At 36.9% G+C, this 23,338-nt stretch overlaps 1 protein-coding gene across 1 annotated transcript in view; it reads left to right on the top strand.

The window, feature by feature from the left end:
* PCSK5 (proprotein convertase subtilisin/kexin type 5) overlaps positions 1-23,338 on the top strand; it is a 229,539-nt gene that overhangs the window by 197,397 nt on the left and 8,804 nt on the right. Inside the window, 7 exon segments of the mRNA XM_031058930.1 lie at positions 7,028-7,070; positions 7,880-8,022; positions 9,143-9,343; positions 19,149-19,232; positions 19,721-19,916; positions 22,130-22,347; positions 23,292-23,337. Of these exon segments, the coding sequence (XP_030914790.1) occupies positions 7,028-7,070; positions 7,880-8,022; positions 9,143-9,343; positions 19,149-19,232; positions 19,721-19,916; positions 22,130-22,347; positions 23,292-23,337 (931 nt within the window).

Below are 23,338 nucleotides of genomic sequence, written 5' to 3'. Positions count from 1 at the left end.
TCAAAGTTCTGATTTAAAAGAGGACTTTTAAGAGCTTCAACAATCAATAGAATGGCTGCAGGTAAAACAAAGACTGAATTAATTTTCACTGTTGTGTAAAGTCAGAAGTACTAAGACCCCAGAGTTTATTTACAGGCATTCTATTAAGGAAAGACTTTGGTGCTCATGATGCATATATTACTGAGAGTCAGAGATTGGTTTGCTGTTCTACTTGGAAAAGAAGAGCAGTAGTGGCCTAAAAGCACAGTCCCAAGCAGATTTTCCAAACTATAATTTGTTCTAGAAATAAATAAGAACCTGTAAGCTTTAACTTAAAATAAGTCAGGTAGCTATGGTAGATACCGATATCTATCTACATTGTATGGCAAATATTTGCTTGTACTCTTAACATTCAATGAGTTTTCAGGCATATCAACAACTTCATTCATAGTTAAGTACAGTAATGACTCTCTCATGTCTAATCAGAAAACTGATGTATTTAGAAACTTTCATAAAAAAAGTGAAAAGCAAAATTTTTCATGCCTGTCTCCTACAAGAAGTTTATTATTTTGCAAGCTCTAGAGAAATTACACTGCCATAAAAATGACTTAAAATACTACAATTTCAAGGTGAGAAAATAAGGAATGTGCTACATTTAGTTTCACAGGTTCATAGTCTTTCTACAGACTCCATTTTAAAGTTAAGTGGATGATGCATGGTCTTGCAGTCTCTTTGTCCTATCTTCCCTTTAACACAACTGAATAATTTATTCTAGGAACTGTAGAGAAGATGTGGGAAAAGTTCAGTTCTATGAAAATTTCAGGTAAAACTGCAGTGGGGAAAAAAGGTAGTAATCACAGCAATTGGAATAAAAATTTACATAGTTCACACACTGAAAAGTAGTTGTTCATATACACAGCTGCAAATATATTTTGTGCATATTTATGGATCCTCAGCTGACTGGAGACCATTCTCTCATACAAAATCATTCAGCACCTGCTTCTTCTAAATGCTTTAAGATCCTTCAATATGAACTCTAAGAAGTAAAAATAATTAACTTCTTCAGTTTATACTGAGCACAGGGTCACTTACAGAAATTTTATTCCATTTAAATTCTAAACATTCTAAACCAGAAAAATGCAAAGTATTCTCTTACTGTCTACAAATTACAAAGATTATTATATTTTTCTCTTTTCTTGTAGACAGAACTCTAGTTTTTAGGAGGAATGTATAATCATATTAAGGTAACTGAACGCCTGTTTTCCTGCTAGCTTGAAAGAGTTTTGCTCAAAAAATCATTTTCACAAGGCACAAATAATAGATCAAACCACCAGCTGCAGTCTCTGGCAATGTTGTCCTGCTTTGCACAGACCGGGAAATTAATAAGATTTGCTTCCTTCTGGCATGATGCCATATGCCAGTGGAATAGAGCAAGTCTGCATGGGCAGTCTCTCTCTTTGATCAGTAGTGACACTATATCCAGATTAAGACAGAAGTATCATGCTTTTGTAATGGTTTCATACTCTGCATCCCATATCAGGCATTTCAGAGAAGAAAGTAAAACCCATACAGTAAGTAACACTGCAGGTTATTCTTCACCAGGTGTGAGGATACTAAAGTAGATAATGTTTGTTTGTAAGACCTCCTGGAATCCTCAAGGAATGTAGCCAAATCTGTTTGGTTTCCTCCAAGTTTGGAGTGGGTTTTGTGGCACCAGTGTGGCAATATATCTTCATTGTATCAACACTGAAAGTCTAAGAGCAGAGATAGGAGCTCTGAGGGAGAGACTTAATCAATGACAGGTAAATCTATGTAGTTAAAATACAAATTATGCCTTCTTTTAAATTCAGTTAATTATCTCATTTCTGTTTCACTTCATTAATTCAGAGGCCACTAATATTTTAGGATGTAAAGAATCTTTAATGCTCACCATTCTGCCTGCAGACACTGACAAGTCCTGGATGTGCTGGTAGGAGCTTTGCCTTAGAAAGCACTAACCTCCAGAAAATCTACAGCTTTGTGTACACAGTGTCCAGACCATGTCTGTGCACAACAGGGTTCCCCTCCTCCCTTTGTCCTGCCCACAGGCTCTGGGGTGCACTTGGCTCTGCTGTATGCCACAGGAGCAGAATTGTCATCCTTGTGCACAACTCCCCATGAGACCTGAAAGGCAGACTCTAGCACAGGCACAAGCCAAGGCTTAAGGGTGGCCTCAGTACCTATGCCTAAATTCTTAAGAACTTCAAATTGATCCCTATTTCGGTGCAAGCAAATATTGGACAGACCAAGTGTCTAAGAAAGTGTGCTGGATACATCACAAGTCCACACAGCCAATATTATCTTTATGACAGCTTATGTCTTTGGCACCTCAGCTCTTATAACCCAGTTTTGGACATGCTGAGTTTACTTTTCAGAGCAGCAATGAATGGCTGCTCCCTCTGATGCAGAAAGATGGGAACTGCAGCTCTTCATTACCTTTGGCCATCAGGTTTTGATTAAATTTTATTGTCTTTTTTTCTGGTGGGTGCCAGTAAACATCATGAAGTCTACAAAATTAAGTCCAGTTTCCTCAACAAAAGCAGATTTTGCAAGATAAAATTCTGCTGCAAAAAATATTAAGGAGGAGCATTTTCTCTGTGCCATTGCAACATTTACCTTCCACCTCTCAATGTAAGTTCATTTACGTATCTAGATAACTGCAGGATAGCATTCATATTTTCTCAAGACTTTTAAAACCATAATGAATTTCAGACACCTTCTTCAAAGCCAAACTTTCCTTTTTAGAAAGCCTGGGGCTTTAAGCCAACACTCAGAAAAAGAGAAAAAAATAAGGTAAAACTATAGATTCCGAGCCACTTATAGTAATTATTCAAAGAGAATTTCAGAGTCAATAAAATGCGAGAACATAAAAATCTTGGCTCCTAGTTCTTATGTTTAAAATACATATGGACTAAAGTGTTTTCTCAAAAACTTTAGCTCTCTCTCTAATCATACAATTTACATATGCCCTTTTGCACTTACATGATGAACAGACACCAAATTTGGCTACCTTTGAAGATGGTAAGTGACAAACTTCTCTGATATGCCTTATCTACTGGCTTGCATATGTGCATTTCACAAGCAGAAATTGCCACACCAGTAACTAATAATGCTGAGTAAATAGACACACCTAGCTCGCTGAGCAGGTAAATATTTGCATCACATGGAGCTCATGCAGATAACTCATAGGAGCCAGTGGAGGAAGGTCTTCCTCTCAGAAGTGAGTCAGGCATCCTCTCAATTTGCACTGCTAATCTTCCTGACAGCGTGCTCCCAAGGAGCCACACGTTCCTGAGCCAGTCCTTAATCACTTGTGGGTTCTCTTCCACTCACCTCACCCAACCTGTGCAAGTAAAACACCTTATGTTATGAACAGTTCTTATGGGTTCCTACAGAATATGTCATCTCCATGCAGCAAAATAAAATATATACCAACTTTTGATCCATCCAAGTTTCTACAGTGAGCACCATGACATGGCTTTGCAACCTTTGCACTAGGACAGTTTTCAAAGGCTAACACTGAGAGTAAAGTACTCCTCAATTGGGTGAAGAGTGAAAAGTGTTCAGCAAAGTTATAACACTTTTCTCTTTCAAAGATATCTTACAAAAGAAATTGAGAAAACCCAAGGAGCCATGTCCCTGAGAATAAAGGCCTGCCAAAGAGGCCCAAGTGTGGCATTTATCCTCCTTGATCTAGCAAGGTAAATTCTGAGACACTCTCAAAGGTCATCCAGAAGCTAACTATGTAATTTGGTTGAGGTTACAAGGTCTATGTGAAAAACATAAAGATATAAAGGCTGAAAGTGAGAATAAATAATACACAAGATCCATTATACAGAGTAGAATGGAGGAATATAGAGTTTACAAAGCTGTGGGAGTGAGAATAAAAGTATTTGGAGAAGATTTAAGGAAGTGTGAGGCAGCTGAAAGAGCAGTACTGTCCATGGACTCAGGCTTACAGATACAGATTTATCATTACATGGTAAAAGAGTAAAACTCCTCTGGTTCCCATAGCAACCTAAGAAAGAGAAAGGAAGACTTCATTTCTGCAATCCATCCCTGATGATGAATAGATCTTGGCTTTCAAGACAAAATTATCATAAGGATTTCAGAGTAAATCTTCCACAAAACGTTAGTCTTGCAGAAGGGGTTTCAGATTTTCAGATAGTAAGACTTTTTTCTACAAGCTTCTGTGGTGATAATATGCAATCTGTGCAGAAACAAATGCCCAGCAAGTTTTGGAACTGTTCTCTGATTTTCAGTCCTGACATTTCAGGGTAAGCCGAACATTACATTGGAGCATGCTGCCTTCCCTAGAGTGTAGGTAAAAGAGAATTTCCTTCCACATTGAAGATACAAGGTGCATGTATTGAAAAAACTTTCTTTCTTTGATTTTTTTATTTTCCTGAGAAAGAAAAAACTATTTCCTGTGTAAAATCTGAGCTTGGGAAAAATCACTGGAAAAGCTCAAGATATGAGACCGAACTTTGAGTTCTGCAAGTACAGAATATTCCAAATTTTAGTTTAAAGTTCTCCATAGAAATAAGGGCATGGAACAAAACTACTCAGATCAGACCAGAAATTACCCTAGCTCAGAAGCCACTGACCAAACATACTTCTAAAATTACATATACGAACAAAGCATGTATTTTTTACTCCTTCAACAATTTTCAGTTCAGAAGCTTCATGAATCAAAACAGTCAAGAAATGTTAACTGCTGAATCTTTCTGCTGGAATTACTGAAGAAAATATACATTAAAATAAATATAATATAAACCATCTGCAGACCAGATCTTCTTTTCAGAAAAGTTTGCTGCCTCCCTGGGGCCAAAATCAGGGACCTCACCAAAAAAATGAAGGGGTTAATAGAGCCTTCAAAATATTGTTTATTATTGCTTTCACAGGAGTACCAGTGATATTTCAACAAGAAGCTCAAGGATAATGAAAAGAGATTTCAGGACACTGGAAGCTGAGTGCCAGATCCTATGCTATGGCCACAGCAACCCCATGCAGCTGAGAGAGCTGGAATTGTTTAGCCTGGAGAAAAGGATGCTCAGGGGGAACTTCTGAACTCTCTACAGCTGTGTGAAGGGGCGTTGTAGCCAGGTGTAGGTCAGCCTCTGCTCTCAGCCAGCTAGCAACAGGATGAGAAGATGTGGCTTTTGTCTGCACATGGGGAGGTTTAGATTGGATACTAGGAAGAATTTCATCACAGAAACTGTGGTTACACCTAATGGACAGGGAGGTGGTAGAATCACTATCCCTAGAAGTGTTTGTGGAAAGACTGGACATGGCATCTAGTGTTGATAGGGTGCTTGGTCAAAAGCTGGACTTGCTGATCTCAGTCTTTTCCAAACTAATTGCTTCCATGATTCCTTGATTCAGAAGGGGAGGTGGCACTCTCTTCAATTATCCCAGAAATGAAGAGCACAGGCTCACAGGTCAGGCACGAAGGGTGAGACAGGTGACCTGTCACCAGTGGGGCTCCACAGGGATCCATTCTTGACCCTGTGCTCTTCAACATTGTCATAAAGGAGCTGGATACAGGACCAGGAGCGATCCTAAGCAAGTTTGCATATGATACAAAACTGGGAGGAGCTGTTGGATTCATCAGAAGGAGCTCCTGCAGAGAGACCTCAACGACTGGGCAATGACCAGCCATGTGAAGTTCAGGAAGGGAAAGTTCTGCACTGGTGCAGCCCCCCTTAAGGACTGTGTGCAGTTTGGGCACCACAGTATTAAAAAGACATTAAGCTATTAGAGAGCATCCAAAGGAGGGCCACAAGGGTGGTGAAGAATCTGGAGGGGAGGCTTTATGAGGAGCAGCTGAAGTCACCTGTTTTATTCAGGCTAAAGAAAAGGAGACTGAGGGGAGACATGGCTACAATCTACAGCTTCTTCATGAGGAGAGGAGGGTCAGATATTGACCTCTTCTCTGTGGTGAACAGTAACCAGTGACAGCCCATGATAATGGGCTGAAATTGTGTCAGGGAAGGTTTAGGTTTGATATCAGGAAAAGGTTCCTCACCCGGAGGTAGTTGGGCACTGGAACAGGATCCTCAGGGAAGAGGTCAAAGCATCAAGCCTGGCAGGGTTCAGGAAGCGCTTGCGCAACACTCTCAGGCACATGGTGTGCGTCTTGGGGATGGAGCTTTGCAGGGCAAGCAGTTGGACTCAATGATCCTTCTGGCTCCCTGCCAATGCAGAATATTCTGTGATTCTGTAATTCTCTTTATAATACAGAATACATTCACCCAGGTTGTTCCATTTCCTTCCATTCTGCTGCTTCTAGGATATTTTGTTAAAGGTGAAAGAAATAGTGAGTAGAAGATAATGGAAGAAATTTTATAAAAAATGTTCCTAATTTTTTGAGTCAAATCCATAATTTTGTGAGTTTTAAAAGTTGTGTAACACTTTCCTGTTTGTTCAACACATTATTTCAATACAAAAATTAGTTCTCTGGTGGGAAGGTTTACCCAAAAGGTTTGCACTACCACTATCTCTTCCACTATTGCCCCCTCTCCAAATACACAAACAGTCTTGTTAGCTCAGGATTTTAAAATTTCAACTGATTAGTATGCTTTCAGAGGTGTCAAAAGTTTTTAACTTACCTTTGCAACAAATAAAGAAATAGGATGAAATTATTGTTACAGATAAGTTGCAGTCTCTTTTTAACAGTTTGATTTGACCCAACCAGAACCCCTGCGAAGGTTCTGCTTTTCAGATCATCACTTCCTAGGGACTTTGCTCCTTCCAGGTACCTGGTACCTGGATTATGCTGAGGACTAAAAAGCCACAGGTTACCACGAAAATACAGTCCAGGATCTGTGGAAGATTCCATCTCAAAATAAATGTGAACAGAGATTTAGAGACAACCATGATCTTTTTATGACTGTAATTATTTTAGTGTTAGAAATATTAACATAAAATTGCTGTTAAAAAAGTTCTTTTTGGCATTCTGGTTTTTACTCTGAAAATTATTTACATAATTTTATATCTTAAATTTCAGATGATCCAAGAATCTGTATAACATGCATTCAAAACTATTACATGTAAGTAGAGCTGTATATATATTGCTCTTCATGACTACACATTTTTCTGAAGCAAAAATATGCACTTTACTACTTAGATCTGTGCTGTGTATGTTGTCTCATGCATTAAATTGCTTGTGTGAGAAACAGTAAATGGGAAAAAGACTTGGGAAATGTCAGAAGACTAGCTAGTCATTCAGTATTGAGACCTGTTAAAACTTATGGACTGGTGGGACCTTCACATATCAGAATATGGAACAAAAAGTGTCAAAAAGTTAAACATTGCATATGGACTTGGAACAAATTTGCTTTTAGTATGTTGTGTCTAGTTCTGATATGTGACGTTCATAAGAATTATAAATGTATGGAGTTTATGCAAATGAATTTAAAATTAATTTAAAACTTAAATGGAGAGAAAAGAACATTACTGCTTTTCAAAGAGAGTATTTACAGATCTCTGAAAATTGGAAAAGAAAATGTTGACTATGTTGACTTTATAAACAAAGGCAGTGGATTATGTTTTCACAAGCAATCAGCTCTTTAAAATTATGATATAATATTTTTTAATGAAGCATGTATTCAGGTTTCTGCCTACCTTTGAAAAAATAAAATAAAATTAATCATATTTAAGAATCCTGAGATTAGGAAACACGACTTTGCTAGCTGAATAAACAACATAACCAAAATTACACTTTAAATCCTCATTATAGGAATAATTTCTGTTCATTATGCTAATCATGCTTTATTATTACCATCCCTAGAAACACACAGAAAGCAAACTCAACGACCTTCAAAAGAAACTTACTAATGGTGTTCAATTTATCTTACAGGTATAAGCAGCATTGCTATAAATACTGTCCAGAAAATACCTACAGAGATGAAAGTTCTTGGCAGTGTAGAGATTGTCCTAGCAACTGTGATAGCTGTGACAAGGATGGGTGTGACTTGTGTAAGGAAGGCTTCTACCTCTCAGGTAAGCAAAGTGCTAATAATGGTATAACACACAAGAATATTTTAGACTATTTCTTTTAAAAAATGCTCTCAGTCCAAACTCTCAAATTCATAAATCTGTTCTATGGGAGACAGTGGAGGCTCATTGCAAAATCAGGCATTTGCCTTAATGTAAGGTGGGTATATTACCCAGTAGTGTAATTTGGTTCAAAGAGTCTATATACTTAAGTTTCAGCTCTTTCAGGCACATTAAAAAATGTGTTTGATTCAGACTTTGTGAAAGGTGGGGTTTTTAACTGCAGAAAGACATTTAAATGTTTCCCTACTATTTGCAAGTCCAGTTTTACTTTGACTTTTAAACATTCTAAAAAAAGCTCAGTTAAAACCACTAAATTCCACACCAGAATCACACGAGAGTAGGAGTCTCCCAGCTTTTTAAAGAAGCCATAAATCAGGCAGGTCTGGTTCAGACATGGTGCCAAAAATGAATCACAGGAATTCCTGAGGTTATAGTATTTTCTTGCCCTGGATCTTGAAAGCGCCCAGTAATGGCACCTTGCTCTGTGGAAAACTGTGATCAAAACCAGGGTGAGCTGTGGGTCTATGATTTCTTTAAATTGAAATTAGAAAACTCAAAAAGCCATAAGTGCTACAACTTCCAGAGGTTTTGATGAGGTATGCCAAACCTTAATCTGAATCAGCTTTAAACCTGAGCTTAACTTCATATTCAGTGGAAACTGGAATTCCTATAAATTTGCATATGTCTAAAATTTGCATATATCTAAAAATCTTAGGGGCATCTAGTCTTTAATTTTTTTATTGAGACTGTGTAATTGTTAAGAGTCAACCATAAAACTTTTACCCAAGCATGGACTTCTATTAGATTTGTATGTACTAATGTTTAGTGCATTGATTAAAGACAAGTTAGAGGTAAATATAAATGCAGATCGGTTTGAAGTTTGTGAAGTTTCTCATATGCAACTGAACTGAATTTAGATTTCATGGTAAAAAAAAATAAAGAGTTTTTATAGCTGCAAAATTTTTCATATGTTCTTGCATACTGTTTTTTCTTAAACCATTTCTGCTGGAGACAGAGGGATGGACAGGGGTCATTGTGCTTCCAGGCTCTGTTTCTGTTGCAGATGGCACCTGTGTGAGTGAGTGTGGAGATGGCTTCTTTGCTGATGGCATCTCTAGAGAATGTGAGCCTTGCCACAGAAGCTGTGTAACCTGTGCTGGGCACAGTTACAAGGACTGCACTGGGTGCAAAACCAGTTTCCAGCTGTCTCATGGACAGTGCCTGAACCCAAGAAATTCTCTGCCAGGTGGGAAGTTCTGGAGGGGTAAGTTGAAACAGGTCTTGTAATCTTCTCTGTTTCTCTGAAGACTACTAATTTAAATTTTAGAAAGAGTATAGCAAGATCTTGCAGATTGCTTGAAACTGGACTTTTGTCATTTTAAAGGTATACTGACCAAACCCACTGGTTCCACAAACTGAAATTCATTCTCCTGCAAATAGTAGAACATGTCCATACAATGTAGGTGTTTCTTAGCTATCTTATCTGAATAAAGATTAAAAGTATAATTAAGAAAAAAAAATTAAAACATAAAAAATGTGTAAGAGATTCAGGTACTGGGAGTTAAAAAACTCTGGGTGCATTGTAGATTAGGTTTTAGACCAGCTTTGTGGCTATTTGTTCCCTCCAGAGAAGTCAATATAAGTTGGAAGAAATAGAAAATAATATTGTGTGCCACTATTTGTTTGTGTAATGTGAAAAAAAAAAAATCTGTGCTCTCTCTTCTTTCCTTTCTCTGTATAGATCTGCAATGCTTTCTGAGAGACCAAATATGAGCTGTAGGACTACATTCTGACATTCTGGTCCTATGCCAGCCATTCCACAACCTTGACAAAATAATTACTCTTTTCTTGGTGGTCTCATCCATAGCATGAGGGAAGGAATTCTCTGTTCCAAAAAAGCTCCCAAAAATCCGAAAGGTATTTGGAACAAAAATGCCTTTATTTAAAGATATTCAGAGGACCACTGTAATAATTTTAAAAATTATTTTCCTTCCTATCTATCTTCAAATGCAACCTAGTACTGTCACAAATTTTTTATTTAAAAAGTTTTAAATGAAGAGGGCATATATAGACTATTTGTTATTCCCATTATGTCAATATATAAAGAAAAATTGAATCTTAACATTACAAAATAAATCTGTCCCACTGGAAAAAAAGAGACTTTCAAATCGTATAATGGAACAGTAGAAGAATCTATTATAAAGTTTAGGGATTTACAACACTAAGAATCTTTAACACATGGAATATATCTGACAGGGATGTCTGCTGAATGGAGCAAAAGGCCAGATTACTAGCTGTATTCTTGAGTCAAGTAAACATGTTCTACTGGTTCCTATGTTTTCACTTGAATCAAAAACATCCAAGAATGACAATTCTTAGATCAATATCAAGATCTTGTATTAGAAACTAAAATACCATAATTAATACTTTCAGAAAAAATTTTGACCTTTTCAATTAATTGCCTGTTGGAGAAATTACGTATTATAGATTATAGGAATAACCTTTCTTCAATTAAAAAAATATCAGAGAGACATAAAAATAAGAATATTAATAGAAAGTTGGTCTCCTACTTGCATTTCCTTGCGTTTAATCCACAGAAGCAAGTTTGGGGGTTTTTTTCAACTTAAGACTACATATACATCAATGCAATGAAAAGACCACATCTGTAGTCTGGTCTATCTATCGATTATCTCTTTCTCACACTGTGGAACATGGTGACTTCTTGTCAACTTTTTTCTTTTGAGCAGACATCTGATGCAGTTCTACATAAATTAACATTCCTGTCCTGTGAAACTTCTCTCAGTCTTGCATATTATTCATCTTTCCTTCCAGTAGTAAAAATACCTCTGTGTCAGAGACATTTCAGACTGGAAGATACGTCTCACTCAGAGCTGTTCTGGCTTGGACATTAATGACTGCTCCAAAGACACAGGATTCCTGCTGCAGCTGGTGATGGGACCCCAGGGAACACGGCTGGTGGCTGTACAGCTCCTCTTGGACAGCCCTGCAGGGATTCCCTCAGTGTTTCAGCTGCTGTACCATGTAGCTTCTGGGAAAGTGATGTGAAGCTGGGCATGTCCTGAGACTTTTTCCCCAGGCTTCCACTTAGAAGTAATTTTCAAGTCAAAACTTAATGAAATTGCCACTGCATTTATTGAAGTTACATCCTTTAGTAACTACATTTATTGGCATTTTCTGAAGTTTCCTACTCAGATACTGTAGTCTCATACAGTTCACATAAAAATAATAGCCTTTGTTAAAAAACAATGCAACCTGCATGGCTGATTTTTGTTTCAAATATCACTCACTCATTTCTTTTGATGATTTAATTCAAGGCGCAGATTGCAGCTGAGTCCAGATTTCCAACTGTACTGTCTATACTGGAAATTCTTGTTGCATGCTAAAGGTCCTTAACAAAAAACATAGGATCCAGGAAGGCAGGGCAAAAACACATTTAGCTCTAGTAGTGCATCACACTGCTAAGGCTGCTCCTCGTTAGAGACTGCCAGTGCATTTCACACCCTGATAACATTTTAATATACATGGATCGTTTTAAAAGGGAAAAAAGAAAGCAAATTAAACGACCAAAACCATTCTGTGTTTCACAATTTGTCACAATCCTTTTCTTTCTAATCCTTTTCTTCTTATCTAAATCTTTCTGAAAATTGATAAAATTTAGGGAATGCAGTCACTATCATTGTCCACACAATTCTGTAGGATTAGTACAAGAATGGATAAAACCTATCTCTGCATCTTGAAATTTCCTATCAGTGAGTAGTCTGGCTCTCATACCTGTACAGAAAACATCCCTGGGTGAAGAACAAATGGTCCCTCTCCAGCTCATTTTAAGCATATCTGTAGGTCCTCCTTCTCTTCCATTGTGTATTTCAAAGATATACTTAATATACACAGATATACGGAGAAAATTATTTTTCTTTCATACTTGAGGGCAAAAACAAAGCATCTTTCCAACTTTTTCACCAGCTACTCTGGACAAATGTATCTGGGAATCTTTTATCCCATTTTATCTGTTTTTGTTATGGTGGTTTTTTAGTTTTTTTATGTACTCTTTGATTTTATCCAGGGTTGTTTTTTCTTACCAAAATACAAGGACCTCCATCTCGTCTGTTTTCAAACTCATTTTCTAAGGGTAGCCTGTCATGCAGCATGACAGGCATGATTCAAGTAGCTTGTCCAAGCTGTAGGGGTTATTAGAATAGTTTCATGATTTTTACCAGCCCTACATGAGCAAGGTTGCGGCTGAGATTTGGGTTTTGACTCGCACCTTCTCTGGCTGTTCATCAATATAAGCTTCTTACAGTGCGTCCTCAGCATCCTCAACATATTTACCTAACTGCAGCACCATGGTACAGCTGCCTCTGATCTTCAGTGGCCTGAATTAAAGAATCTGATTTAAACAAACAGTCCAGATGATTTCTAGTCCTACCAATTTCGGGAATTGAGCTGGGTCTGGGGAGGTTGGGATTAAATAAACAACCTTGCCCTTGCCACCGGAATGAAGGAAGGAGTGCACAAAATGCATCCCCAGTACATGGCCTGCTCCAGACTTGCAGGAAGACAACTCAAATAGGAAGACAGACAAAACTTCCACATCTAATAGTTTACATCAGCTTTTACAATGTTACTCTTCCATTTCCTCTCTTTCTTTAGAAATGTACTAATTCAGAGTTGAGGTACTAGACCTTGAATTGTATTACAAACAATGAAACAATTTCTCTTTGGCCCTTCCACCCACATGAATTCAGTGGGTTCCATTGTGGGTTTAGTGAGTATGTTGACTTACTGTGGGCAGCAATGTGACTTTTGGGAAACGTTTTGCTGGTTATGAGGCTAACATAATTTAAAGGGCACTACATCAGAGCCTTCCATGGATAAAACAATTCAGGGTCTGACTTTCTTTGCAAGTTGAGAGACTAGTCCATTTAGGTTAGAATTAAAACCATTGTGAATGTGGAATACACTTCTATTTTCTATCATGTTCAAGGTTTTACTTCCATTTTTTTTATGCAAGGATAAATTATAGACCATTCTACAAATTTTTTATGAGCAAACACTTCAGCATCCAAAACACTCTACTAAAAAATTTATTTAAATTTCTATTTACTTTGCTGGTATATTCTGCTGAGCAAACTGGTATATTCTGCTGAATCCCCGAAAGGTCACATTCAGGTCTGAAATAATGCAACATAGTTATTTCTGTTACTCAGGCTTTTAAAAAGACAGGGCAAGCCATGAAAAGGAGAAAGGAAAAAAACCCAACAACCGAACTCTAGGTTTCTAGCATGAAATATCTGTATTTTATCTCATGTACCAGATGATCCATTTGGAAGCCAGGAAACACACTAGTATAATCTTAATTTACCAAGTGAGTACATGGCCCCTTTTAACTGGATTAGATATTTTGCAAATTATGACGAGGTCTTTGTTTTGCCATGTCACTAAAAGGCTGCACCCTTAAAAGCAGTCATTCCTTGGTTTAATATGCTACATTGTAATGAAAATTAAAAATGGGAAAAAATAGGTACGTAATGAGATAAATTTCTAATGATGAAATGTGTGTTTCCTTACATACAGATAAATAGCAGCAGTTTACTGTTATGTACCATCCCCAATAATAAGAACAACCTCCCACAAGCACCACTAATCAATTGTATTTTCTTTTTCCTAAATAAAAAGCAAAATAAAATCAGTAAAAATGTACTGGTTGTGAGAAAACAATAATCAAGGCTGTAAAAGGACCGTAATGCAGCTCTGCATATATGCATACAAAGGTTTCAGAATATGGGAAGGGAAAAAAAGCAATGGGCTATGCAAAATACAGGAGAGAAATCAGAAGTAGGAGAGAACAGGTCACAGTCTTTTAAACATGAAAATGTTTTGCCATTTAAAGTGCAGAATTACAACATCATGGGAAGAGGTAGAAGGCCCTTTTAATCACCATACAAATGTGAAATTTCAAGTTGCTAGAAGCAAGCAAAAATGATCCATTATCAAATATGTTCTTATGCATGACAATTTCATATTCTGGTTATTTGTTTGTATGTTTTATTTGTACCAATAAATTCTGGTATTTATTTGTAAAATAATGTAGTTGTTACAAGACAACTAAATTGATAACTAATGGTTATTGGGGAGTGTAATTTACTTCCCAGCACCCCTATAACTTCTTTAAATTTACAGTTCAGGTAAGTCTTCACAATGGGAGAAGTCGAGCATTTTATTATGTATGTTTATAATTTTCAATATATTTTACTATATTTATATAATTGCTATTACCTCATGGAGACATATAAACTGTTTTGGTTTTTTATTCATGATTGTATTAGTTTTGCAAGAACAGTGCCATGCAAAGAATAAAATCTAACAAACTAAGCCACACTTCAACTGGATCACATTCAAACCATGTATTACTACACAGCATAAAAACTAGACAGGTCACCTTCTAAAAGGAATACCATCCCAGTAAGAAACAGTACTTCATTCTCTTCTGCATCCCTCGCTAGAGTAATTGTACTACATTCCAATAACAAAATATATGTAAATATACAAATCCTTTCAGAAAATAATATCTAGGAGTTACAAATATTACAAATGTACACAGACACCTACTTTGATAGCAACTAAAAATACAAGGTATTAAATCCCCTCTTTACTCATAGAAAAGCAAGAATACATAAGATTTAAATGGAAGGAAATAAAACATCTTTTGCTGGTTTGAACACTTCCAGATTGCACTACCTGGCCTAATAATCCATTTTCTAAAGAACAGGTAGAGAGAGTAAGGTGGACATCACAAAGGAAACGAGAAACTAGAAAGAACTCTTATAACACCATTGTGGTTCTGAAGGAAATTAAGGAAGGATTATTCAAATGCTTTTGTACTTCAAGGCATACTTCTTTATATATGGCCATATCACTGCTCATATTCCTTGGGCTTTGGAGAGGGTTTTTTTTTTAAACTTCACATTTTCCAGAACAAGTGGTGATCAAGTGAAGGGGACCATACTTGTTTTCATATGAACCCCTGATTTTCACCCTAAATATTTTTGAGGACTTATTTAATTTTTCTCTAAAAGCAGATTGAAAAAAGTTTTGGGAGTTCAAAGGAACATGACTGAAGGAAAAAAAAAAAAAAAAAAAAGGAAGTATGGAGACATTGTGTTAATTGAAAATAAAATTTCTCTCCTTTTTCCTTAATTAATTTTTGGGTCAAATCTTACAGTGATGTTTCAAGAAAATCTACCATTGTCTCACTCATGATGCATGACCCCAAATGAGAAAAGAGAATAAGGAAAAAATATTTCACAGTCTTTCTGCACACTTCCTGTTTTATAATCCCTTGAATAGAATGAATGGACAAGAGCACTGTGGCAGCTTCAAAACTGCAGTAAAATTTAGCTCAAGAAATAATGAGATTCAGTTTTTCAGATTCTATAAAAGAATAACAGAGACTTAGCTGGGCCAAAGATGTTACTGATTCTGTCAAAGACACAAGAATAAAGATGGTCTTGACTCAGATTCTGACCCAAGTTTAAATGAAGGCCTTTTGCTTTTGAAAATGAAAAAAATGGATGCTGAATTAAAAAAAAATAATATAAGTTTAAGGATAAAACAACTCAGTAGGTCTCCAAAGATCATCCATTTTGTTGAACACTCAGGTCTCTTCTCAGGAAAGGAAAATATGACCCAACAGCTTAAACCCAGTAATTTTCAACCTTTCTATTTGCAATCAGTCCAAAGACTGAGGAAGTACATATTGCATGACCATTTCTTCAGCTGTATGAGGTTATTACTCTTTGGAAGGATCTTACCTTTAAAGGGAAGTAAACTTACATTTAAGAAGTTCATATTATTCTAAATGTGTGCTTTATTTCAGGGTTTTTTTTGTAAAAGAAAACCACAGTCACAAGAAAGACTCATTTTACCTATCCAGAATTTTTTTAAAAATATTTTTTACAGATTTCTTTTGTCAATATTTAAATTGGGAAATTCAAATTCTTATATTTGACTGGAAGCTAAATGTCGTTTCCGTTGTCTGCAGAAGCCTAATTGCTTGTGTACATTCCCCCCTGGTGGCAACTAGTAACTATTACAAAAAACAGGACATATTGCAAAACGGAAAGAGAAATAAAGAGAAATACTAACTAGTTCACAAAAAAAGAAATCTTTATTTTGCATTGTAAGGCCTCAAACATTTAGAGCTCCTTTAGATATTTTTCAGCAGTAGTTAACAACTTATCTGCTTAACTTCTCCTGATCTTCACTCAAAAACAACAAAAGAGAGAAGCTCTGTAAAAATAGAGTTAGGATAATAGAAAACCTTATAACAGCCAACTTTTCTGGAGTATTTCTTGTATTCTTACAGTCAACATTAATGACATTTCTTAATATTTTGTTAAATACTGATCAGTAATGAAAAACTTGAAGCTAAGGAGTAGTGTCTCCAAAAACCTCTTTGACAGTGAATATCAAAAAAGTAAGCAATTATCTACTTGAGGATTATTTGCATAAGAGAAGTCAAAATGCTTAACAAAAAAAAAAAAAGGTATTCAGCTGGGGAAAAAGAGCTGTAGAAATTATGTCTCTTCCCCAACAGGCGTCACTGTAGGGGAGAAGACGGGTTCAGTCCATTGACTGATCCCAGCAGTTATGGTGGACTCTTCCCTACCTTTTCCCCCATTCTCGACCTACTTTTGTACTATTTCTCTGTGTTTAGGTGCAGCTTGAGTGACTCTAGTCATGCATAACTTTGTTACTGATTGGTGTAAAGTTGTCTCTCTTTGCTTTTAAAGACACAGCTGTATCTGGAGAAATTTTATATTGTGCCAGTTGCCAACACAACAGGCTTTCATTATCCTGTAGAAGCAGTACTCACAATGAGTCCTGGTAAAGAGTGACTAACCATGTCCTTGCTGAACAACCTACTGTTAAACACCCAGGCTGTGATCAGCTGCAATCGTTACATTGAGACTCTTCTTTACTTTAATGAGTTTTTGAGGCTTCTCAGCTAATGGTAGTGTGATTATTACATAGAGTTATAGACCAACCCCAGTCATGATGAATGTATTATTCTTTCTTCTTCCCCTCTGGAATGGTACGCATATACACACTTTTCATCTGCTTAGTATAATGCCCATCATTTCTCTTTATGGGAAAGGGCTTTATATAAGTTTTCTGCTCTCTTCCCTTGTCTTTCTACTTGAAGCATTTGCTTCCATGGTTTTCATTCAAAATTTCAGAATTCTAAACAATCTTACCATAACAGGCAGAACAAAAGAATTTTGTGATATGCTCCATTTGGTTAATCGTTACTGTCATCAATCAACCTACAAAAATCATACATATTTAACTGGCAGGATGAGCTGGGTAGGCTAAATGAGGTGCACAGCTCAACCTGCAAGTAACTTTTGGTTTTGTCTTTATTTTCGATTTTCAGCAAAATCACAAAGTTTCTGTGTGCTGTCTGTTTGTCCACAATTATTTTTTCATTAGACCTACATTTAGCCATTGTTCTAATTTGTTGGTATCAAAATACAGAGCTGTATGCTGGGTATATGGTCACATTGCACTGCAGAGTTTTTTCTGTTAGGTATGATGCTCCAATGTCCTTGTCATTTTTTAGCTGATGGTTCTGCAAATAGTAATCAAAATTTGCTTTTCCACAGTCATAAGAACTCCACTTGACACTCATTGGGCCCCCTTTTGGAGGGAAACAGCAGGCAGAAGTAAGTTTGGGGAGAACTATTTAATAGGCATTATTCTCAAACCTTGATAAGTTAGAGATAGGCAATCACCAACTGTATGAATTTTCATTTGGGCAAGTGCTGGATTCAGCACCATGGGACAGTCCAACCCCAGGTTCTTATACAGACTACAGAGCAAGAAGCTGAAGAGAAGTGCTGTGGAAAGGGACCTGGGTGCTCTGACTGACAGCAAGTTGAATGTGAGTCAACAGTGAGCCCTGGCAGCCAGGAGGGCCAAGTGTGTGCTTTAGGCACATCACTGACAACTGGTCAAAAAGGAGATTGTCCTGCTCTTTTCCACACTGACGCAGTCTCAGTTTGAGGACTGTGTGCAGATTTGGGCACCACAATATGAAAAAGACGATAAGCTATTAGAGAACATCCAAAGGCGGGCCATAAGAATAGTCAAGAGTCTGGAAGGAAAGCTTTACAGGAAGAGACTGAGGTCATCTGGGTTTGCTCAGCTTAAAGTAGAGGAGACTTCACTGTGGTTTACATATTCTCATAAGGAGAAGTGGGGCAGCAGGTATAGAACTCTTCAGTCTTGTGACCAGTGACAGGACACAAGAAAAAGGCATGAAGATTAGTCAGGGTGGGTTTACACTGGACATCAGGAAATATTTTTCACCCAGAGGGTGATTGAGTACTGGAACATGCTCTCCAGGGAAATGAACACAGCACCAAGTCTGACCAAGTTCAAGAAACATTTGAACAACACTCTCAGCTGATGGGGTGTCCTGCACAGGGCCAGGAGTTAGATATTGATGATACTGATGGTCTCTTCCAAAGCAACATATTCTATGATTATATGATTTCTGTCTCCTTCTGACTCAGAACTTTTAGGTACAGGGTAATGGTGGTCTACAACAATTTCATTCAAAATGTCCAAGAAGTACATCATTAAACCAAGACCCCAAATTTACATACTTTCTAGATATTTCTGTTTGCAATCTATTAGTATAACATATCCATATTTGGGGTTGGAGCACTACATTGAAATTAGGATTATTGGGATAATTATTAACAATATTATTATCATTCTCATTTGTGATGAGCAGTCCAGAACAATGCCTTAGTGAACATGAGTAAAACATTAATATTTTCCTTTAATACAACCCCTAAATTATCATTTAGAAGAGAGGAGTCAATCATTAAGTTCTTCAACTTTGTGAACTCCAAAAATTCGCAAAGGTGCATTTTCAAAACACTTTAGGAAAAGCCACACAAAGTGTCCCTTCTAAAGGGAGGAGAAATTAAGAAAACCAGATGGTAAAAAAAGGAACTTTTTTTTCCCTTTCATCCCAGATGGAAATAGAAAATTGCTGTCCTGTGACTCTTCGTGTATGACCTGTGAGACGTCTGCTGATGTGTGTACTTCATGTCCAGAAGGTAACATTTCAGCTTCCTTGGATAAGTTTGCAAGCAACTATAGTAGTTCATATCCTACATGCTTCCAGAGAATGTTTTTGTCAGTGGTCACTACAAAGTCCCTTAACAGCTCAAGAGGCAATCAGATAATGAACAATTGAATTCAGGCAACAGGGAATGCCCTTAGCAATAGGGGTCAAAATATTGTTGGTATTCCTTTTCTTTCCTTTCAATTAAAATTTGTAGATATCATGCAGGAATTACTGAATAGGCATTTCTTCAGCGAGACATCCTAGATAATCCGGATGATTCCTTCTAACTGTCAATGTCAGTGAGGTCTGAGCAAAATATTTTGGGAAATGTCTTAAGAAAGCATGTTTTATTCATGCTTTAAAGAATCAAAGTTGAATTTTGAGAAGTTGAAAACTTTTTTGTAGCTATCCAGGGCAGAAATCTTTTAAATATATGTCTAATTGATGTCTTTATCCCCCGGGTTGCTCTTCTGCCAGGAAAATTTCTTATCCATGGTACCTGTGTTTCTCTGTGTCCTCCAAAATATTTTGGCAACATTGCAAGCGGAAAGTGTGAGAAGTGTGGGCATGACTGTGAGGTGTGTTCTGACCAGTGGCATTGTCAGAAGTGTCAGGCTGAACAGAACCAGCTGCTCTTCCTCTACAAAGGCAGATGTTTACAGGAGTGCCCTGAGTAAGTAACCCCGCTTATATTATCCCTGATTTCTTCTCTGTGTCCTTTCTCTTTAAAGTTCAGATCCATTATTAAACTTTCAAGGAAGAACTTTATGTAATACATGCTACCAGGAATTAAGGTAAATGTCATTTTCAGACTGCCTGAATAAACAGTATTTTCTTTTGGTTAGAGAAAAAGTAAAAAAATCAAAAGTGAAGGTAAGACATTAAATCCTATGAAAGATGGAACAGCTCTCAAGGACTTTAAGGAACACGAAACTTCATGGCAAATGATAACAAAGGTTCTAGACATGCTCCAGTTTGTTCCTTTCTCCAAGTATTACAGAGCAGAGATATAAACTCAGACAGTGAACATATTAGAGTCCTGATATGTAAATACAGTGCTTAATGATGTGTGTTTCTGTCTTTGGCTCATATTCATTTTTATATATTTTTATGTGTGAAATTTAAAAATATTCCCATTTGACTGCAATGGATATTAGATCAGGCACATGAATAGATCAGGTACTCTTTTTTCTATGATTTTTTTAAATCAGCATTCATCTTATATATATATATACATAAAACCAATGCTATGCAGAAAAATGTCTTGCTTGGTTAATCCTTTTTCTTCAGAAAATTGTGAAGCTCTTACTTTTCCTGCAATCTCTCTACCACTGACTTCCTGGTAATTTTGTTGAGTAAGTCAATGAGGGCCAGTGGAACAGGTTTTCTTCATGAATTATCACAGCAAGTGCAAGATAATTGCAATGAAGCCAATTCTAGTTCAGAAACTATTTTTAACATTTGAAGCTGAGACATATAACCATTAATTGTGTTTTGACATCAATATGTCTCCTGTCAGTGCTAGTTTCCCAGTTATCCTGCCTAGACTCAGCATAACAAAATTAAAACTTGATATACCAGTAGTCATTTCAGATGTTATTATCCCCCCTTTTTTTCCCTAATTCAAGACTGTAAATAATAACTTCCCAGCAACGAGCAAAATTCACAGGGTTTAAGCTCCAGTTTCAGACTCTGAAGTAAAGTTCTTGAGACACAACTACTCTCCACTGGAGAAAAAAAAGAGATTATTTATTAAGGGGCTTGGCTTGGGTTTGGGGACATGTTTTTAAGGGATAAAAAGATTTTACTTACTGCACAATTAATTTCTGACAGAGGAATTTTGAAAGACTGGGCTAACCGGGTACTCAGCATTGGAACAAGAAAAGAGGACAGGACTGTGAGAAGTAGTTACAGGACCTTGATAAAAGTTGGAGGATAAAAAAATATGAGAATAGGTGGCAGGCATGGCTCCTCCTATCTTTTCTCTAACCTTGCTTCTGATGCATCTCCCCAGACTTTCTTTTCTTGGAAAAATCACGTCAAAGTACAGAAGAAGAAGCATCATTCTATAAGGAGTAACAAATTTGTTAATATAAAGTACATATTGTGGGAACACTTTCTGTCTCAGCTTCTTACTTAGTTTTCATCAATTGCTCTGTGGATTAGCAGCCATCTCAAAATGTCAATTTACCCGTCCTTTAACCTTGCAACAATTTGATTCTGAGAGTGTAGACATATTGAATTCAACATCTCTTCTATGCATCTTCACCTGAAGCAGAGGTGCAGATTTTTTTCTGTATTTATGACTAGTACTCCCAGCTGTGGCTTTCCACATTTGCTCTCACTCCACAGATACCAGCAAAATGTACTCCCTCTTTGCCATCTCTAGCCTGCTGTCACTAAGGCAAGGTGTTATGTAAATATCCTGCTTTTCTTTGTTATTTTCAATCCCTGCCCTCATTCTTCCTACCCTTCATATTTCCAGAGTTGTCTCTTCTCTTTCTCCTCTCTAGAGCCACCAAGGTTACCCTTCTCTTTCTTTCCTTGATATCAGTATTGCAGGTCAGCTGCACAAGACTAGAGACTGCATGTTTTCCCAAATGTTATATATCTTTCTATCTCATATAAGGGGGAAATAAAGACATAAAAGTTCAACATCACTTAGACAGCAGGTATAAGAAGAAAGGAAAGCCTTCACATAGAACTAACCATGTATATTTTCTGCTTTCAGACACAGGGGAAGTTAAGTGGAAGATGGGCAAAAAAATGTGTGAGAAACCTGTTTGGTCTAGTGAAGCATATGTACTGCAAGAGTCTCATTTAGAGTTGTAATTCTCATAGCCCGGAGTGACCAACAGTTTGTTTTGTGGTTTTTTTATTCCATAGGGGATATTTTAATGATTCTGAGACTTGCAAGGAATGCAGTGGATCCTGTAAGACATGCATGGGAAGTTCCACCCAATGCCTATCCTGTAAAAGTCCCTTGCTTCTGGAGCACCAGGAATGTAAATCTACTTGTTCAGAGAAGCATTTTGCCTCTGAAGGAATCTGCAAACATTGCCCTGAAATGTGTCAGGAATGTATTCACAATGAAATATGCACAGGTATTACAAAGAACTGCTGTTGTGTAGAATAAAACCCACCGGATCTGTCTGAAGAGAGACTGGCAGAAAACCAAATCCAAATTCAGTAATGCGCAAAAAAAAAAAAAAGTGATGTGCATATCATTGTTAATCTCTAAAATAGATTATGATGAGACTAAATGTACAGTAATGATCTGTAAATATTTCACATTGTTTTGCCTGGTCCTGTAGTTCTTCAGAGACTCCTGCTAGTTTGATTTTATTTTTGATCTAGTGTATCCAACCTTAAAAACTTGGATATGTTCACCAATGTGAAATACAGAATGTTTCTTTGTTTCTTTCATAGCTTAGTTGAACTTCACACCTCTTTACCATTTTTGCAAATGACCACTCCTGTTAGAGAAAGAAACCCCTGTAATTGAGCAAGCCATTCTAGAAACATAAACATGGATGACATAAAAAACCAACAATCAACAAACCAAACCATAAACAAACATATTAAACCAAATATTCACAATAAAAGAGGAACTTATTCACAGCTGTAGGCAAAGACAACCCTTTAGGTCAATACACTCTAGGTAAAATCATATTTCAATAATAAACCAAACAAAACTTCAGATATGTACATTCCTAATTTTGTAGGAAGTTCATAATGCAGAAAATGTCAGAAAAAGGCCATCTACATATTAGTGTCAAATGGTTTGGTTAATATCACCAAAGTTGAGCAAGTTCCTTTTTTTCAGAGTTTCTTGCTGTAACACAGAAGATACCATTTGAGGGTTGGGTCAATGTAGGTCTTTGGGAGAAAGATTTGAAAAACAAAGTCCTACCTTCTCAAGGTGTTCTGATGACTTCTGTGATGACATACAATCCAGAATATAATGTTTCCTAGGACCTACCTTCTCTTGCACTTAGGTCAGAATCTGCTGCTCACTTGCTAACCAATGGTCTGCTGTCCCCTGCAGAGTGTATGGATGAGTTTTTCCTGCATGACGGGAAGTGTGTACAGGAA

This window comes from Geospiza fortis, unplaced genomic scaffold, assembly GCF_000277835.1.
Source record: "Geospiza fortis unplaced genomic scaffold, GeoFor_1.0 scaffold279, whole genome shotgun sequence".
In the NCBI taxonomy this organism is placed as follows: Eukaryota; Metazoa; Chordata; class Aves; order Passeriformes; family Thraupidae; genus Geospiza; species Geospiza fortis.
Note: the sequence above shows the minus strand (reverse complement) of the source record. Positions and strands in the feature narration are given on the sequence as shown.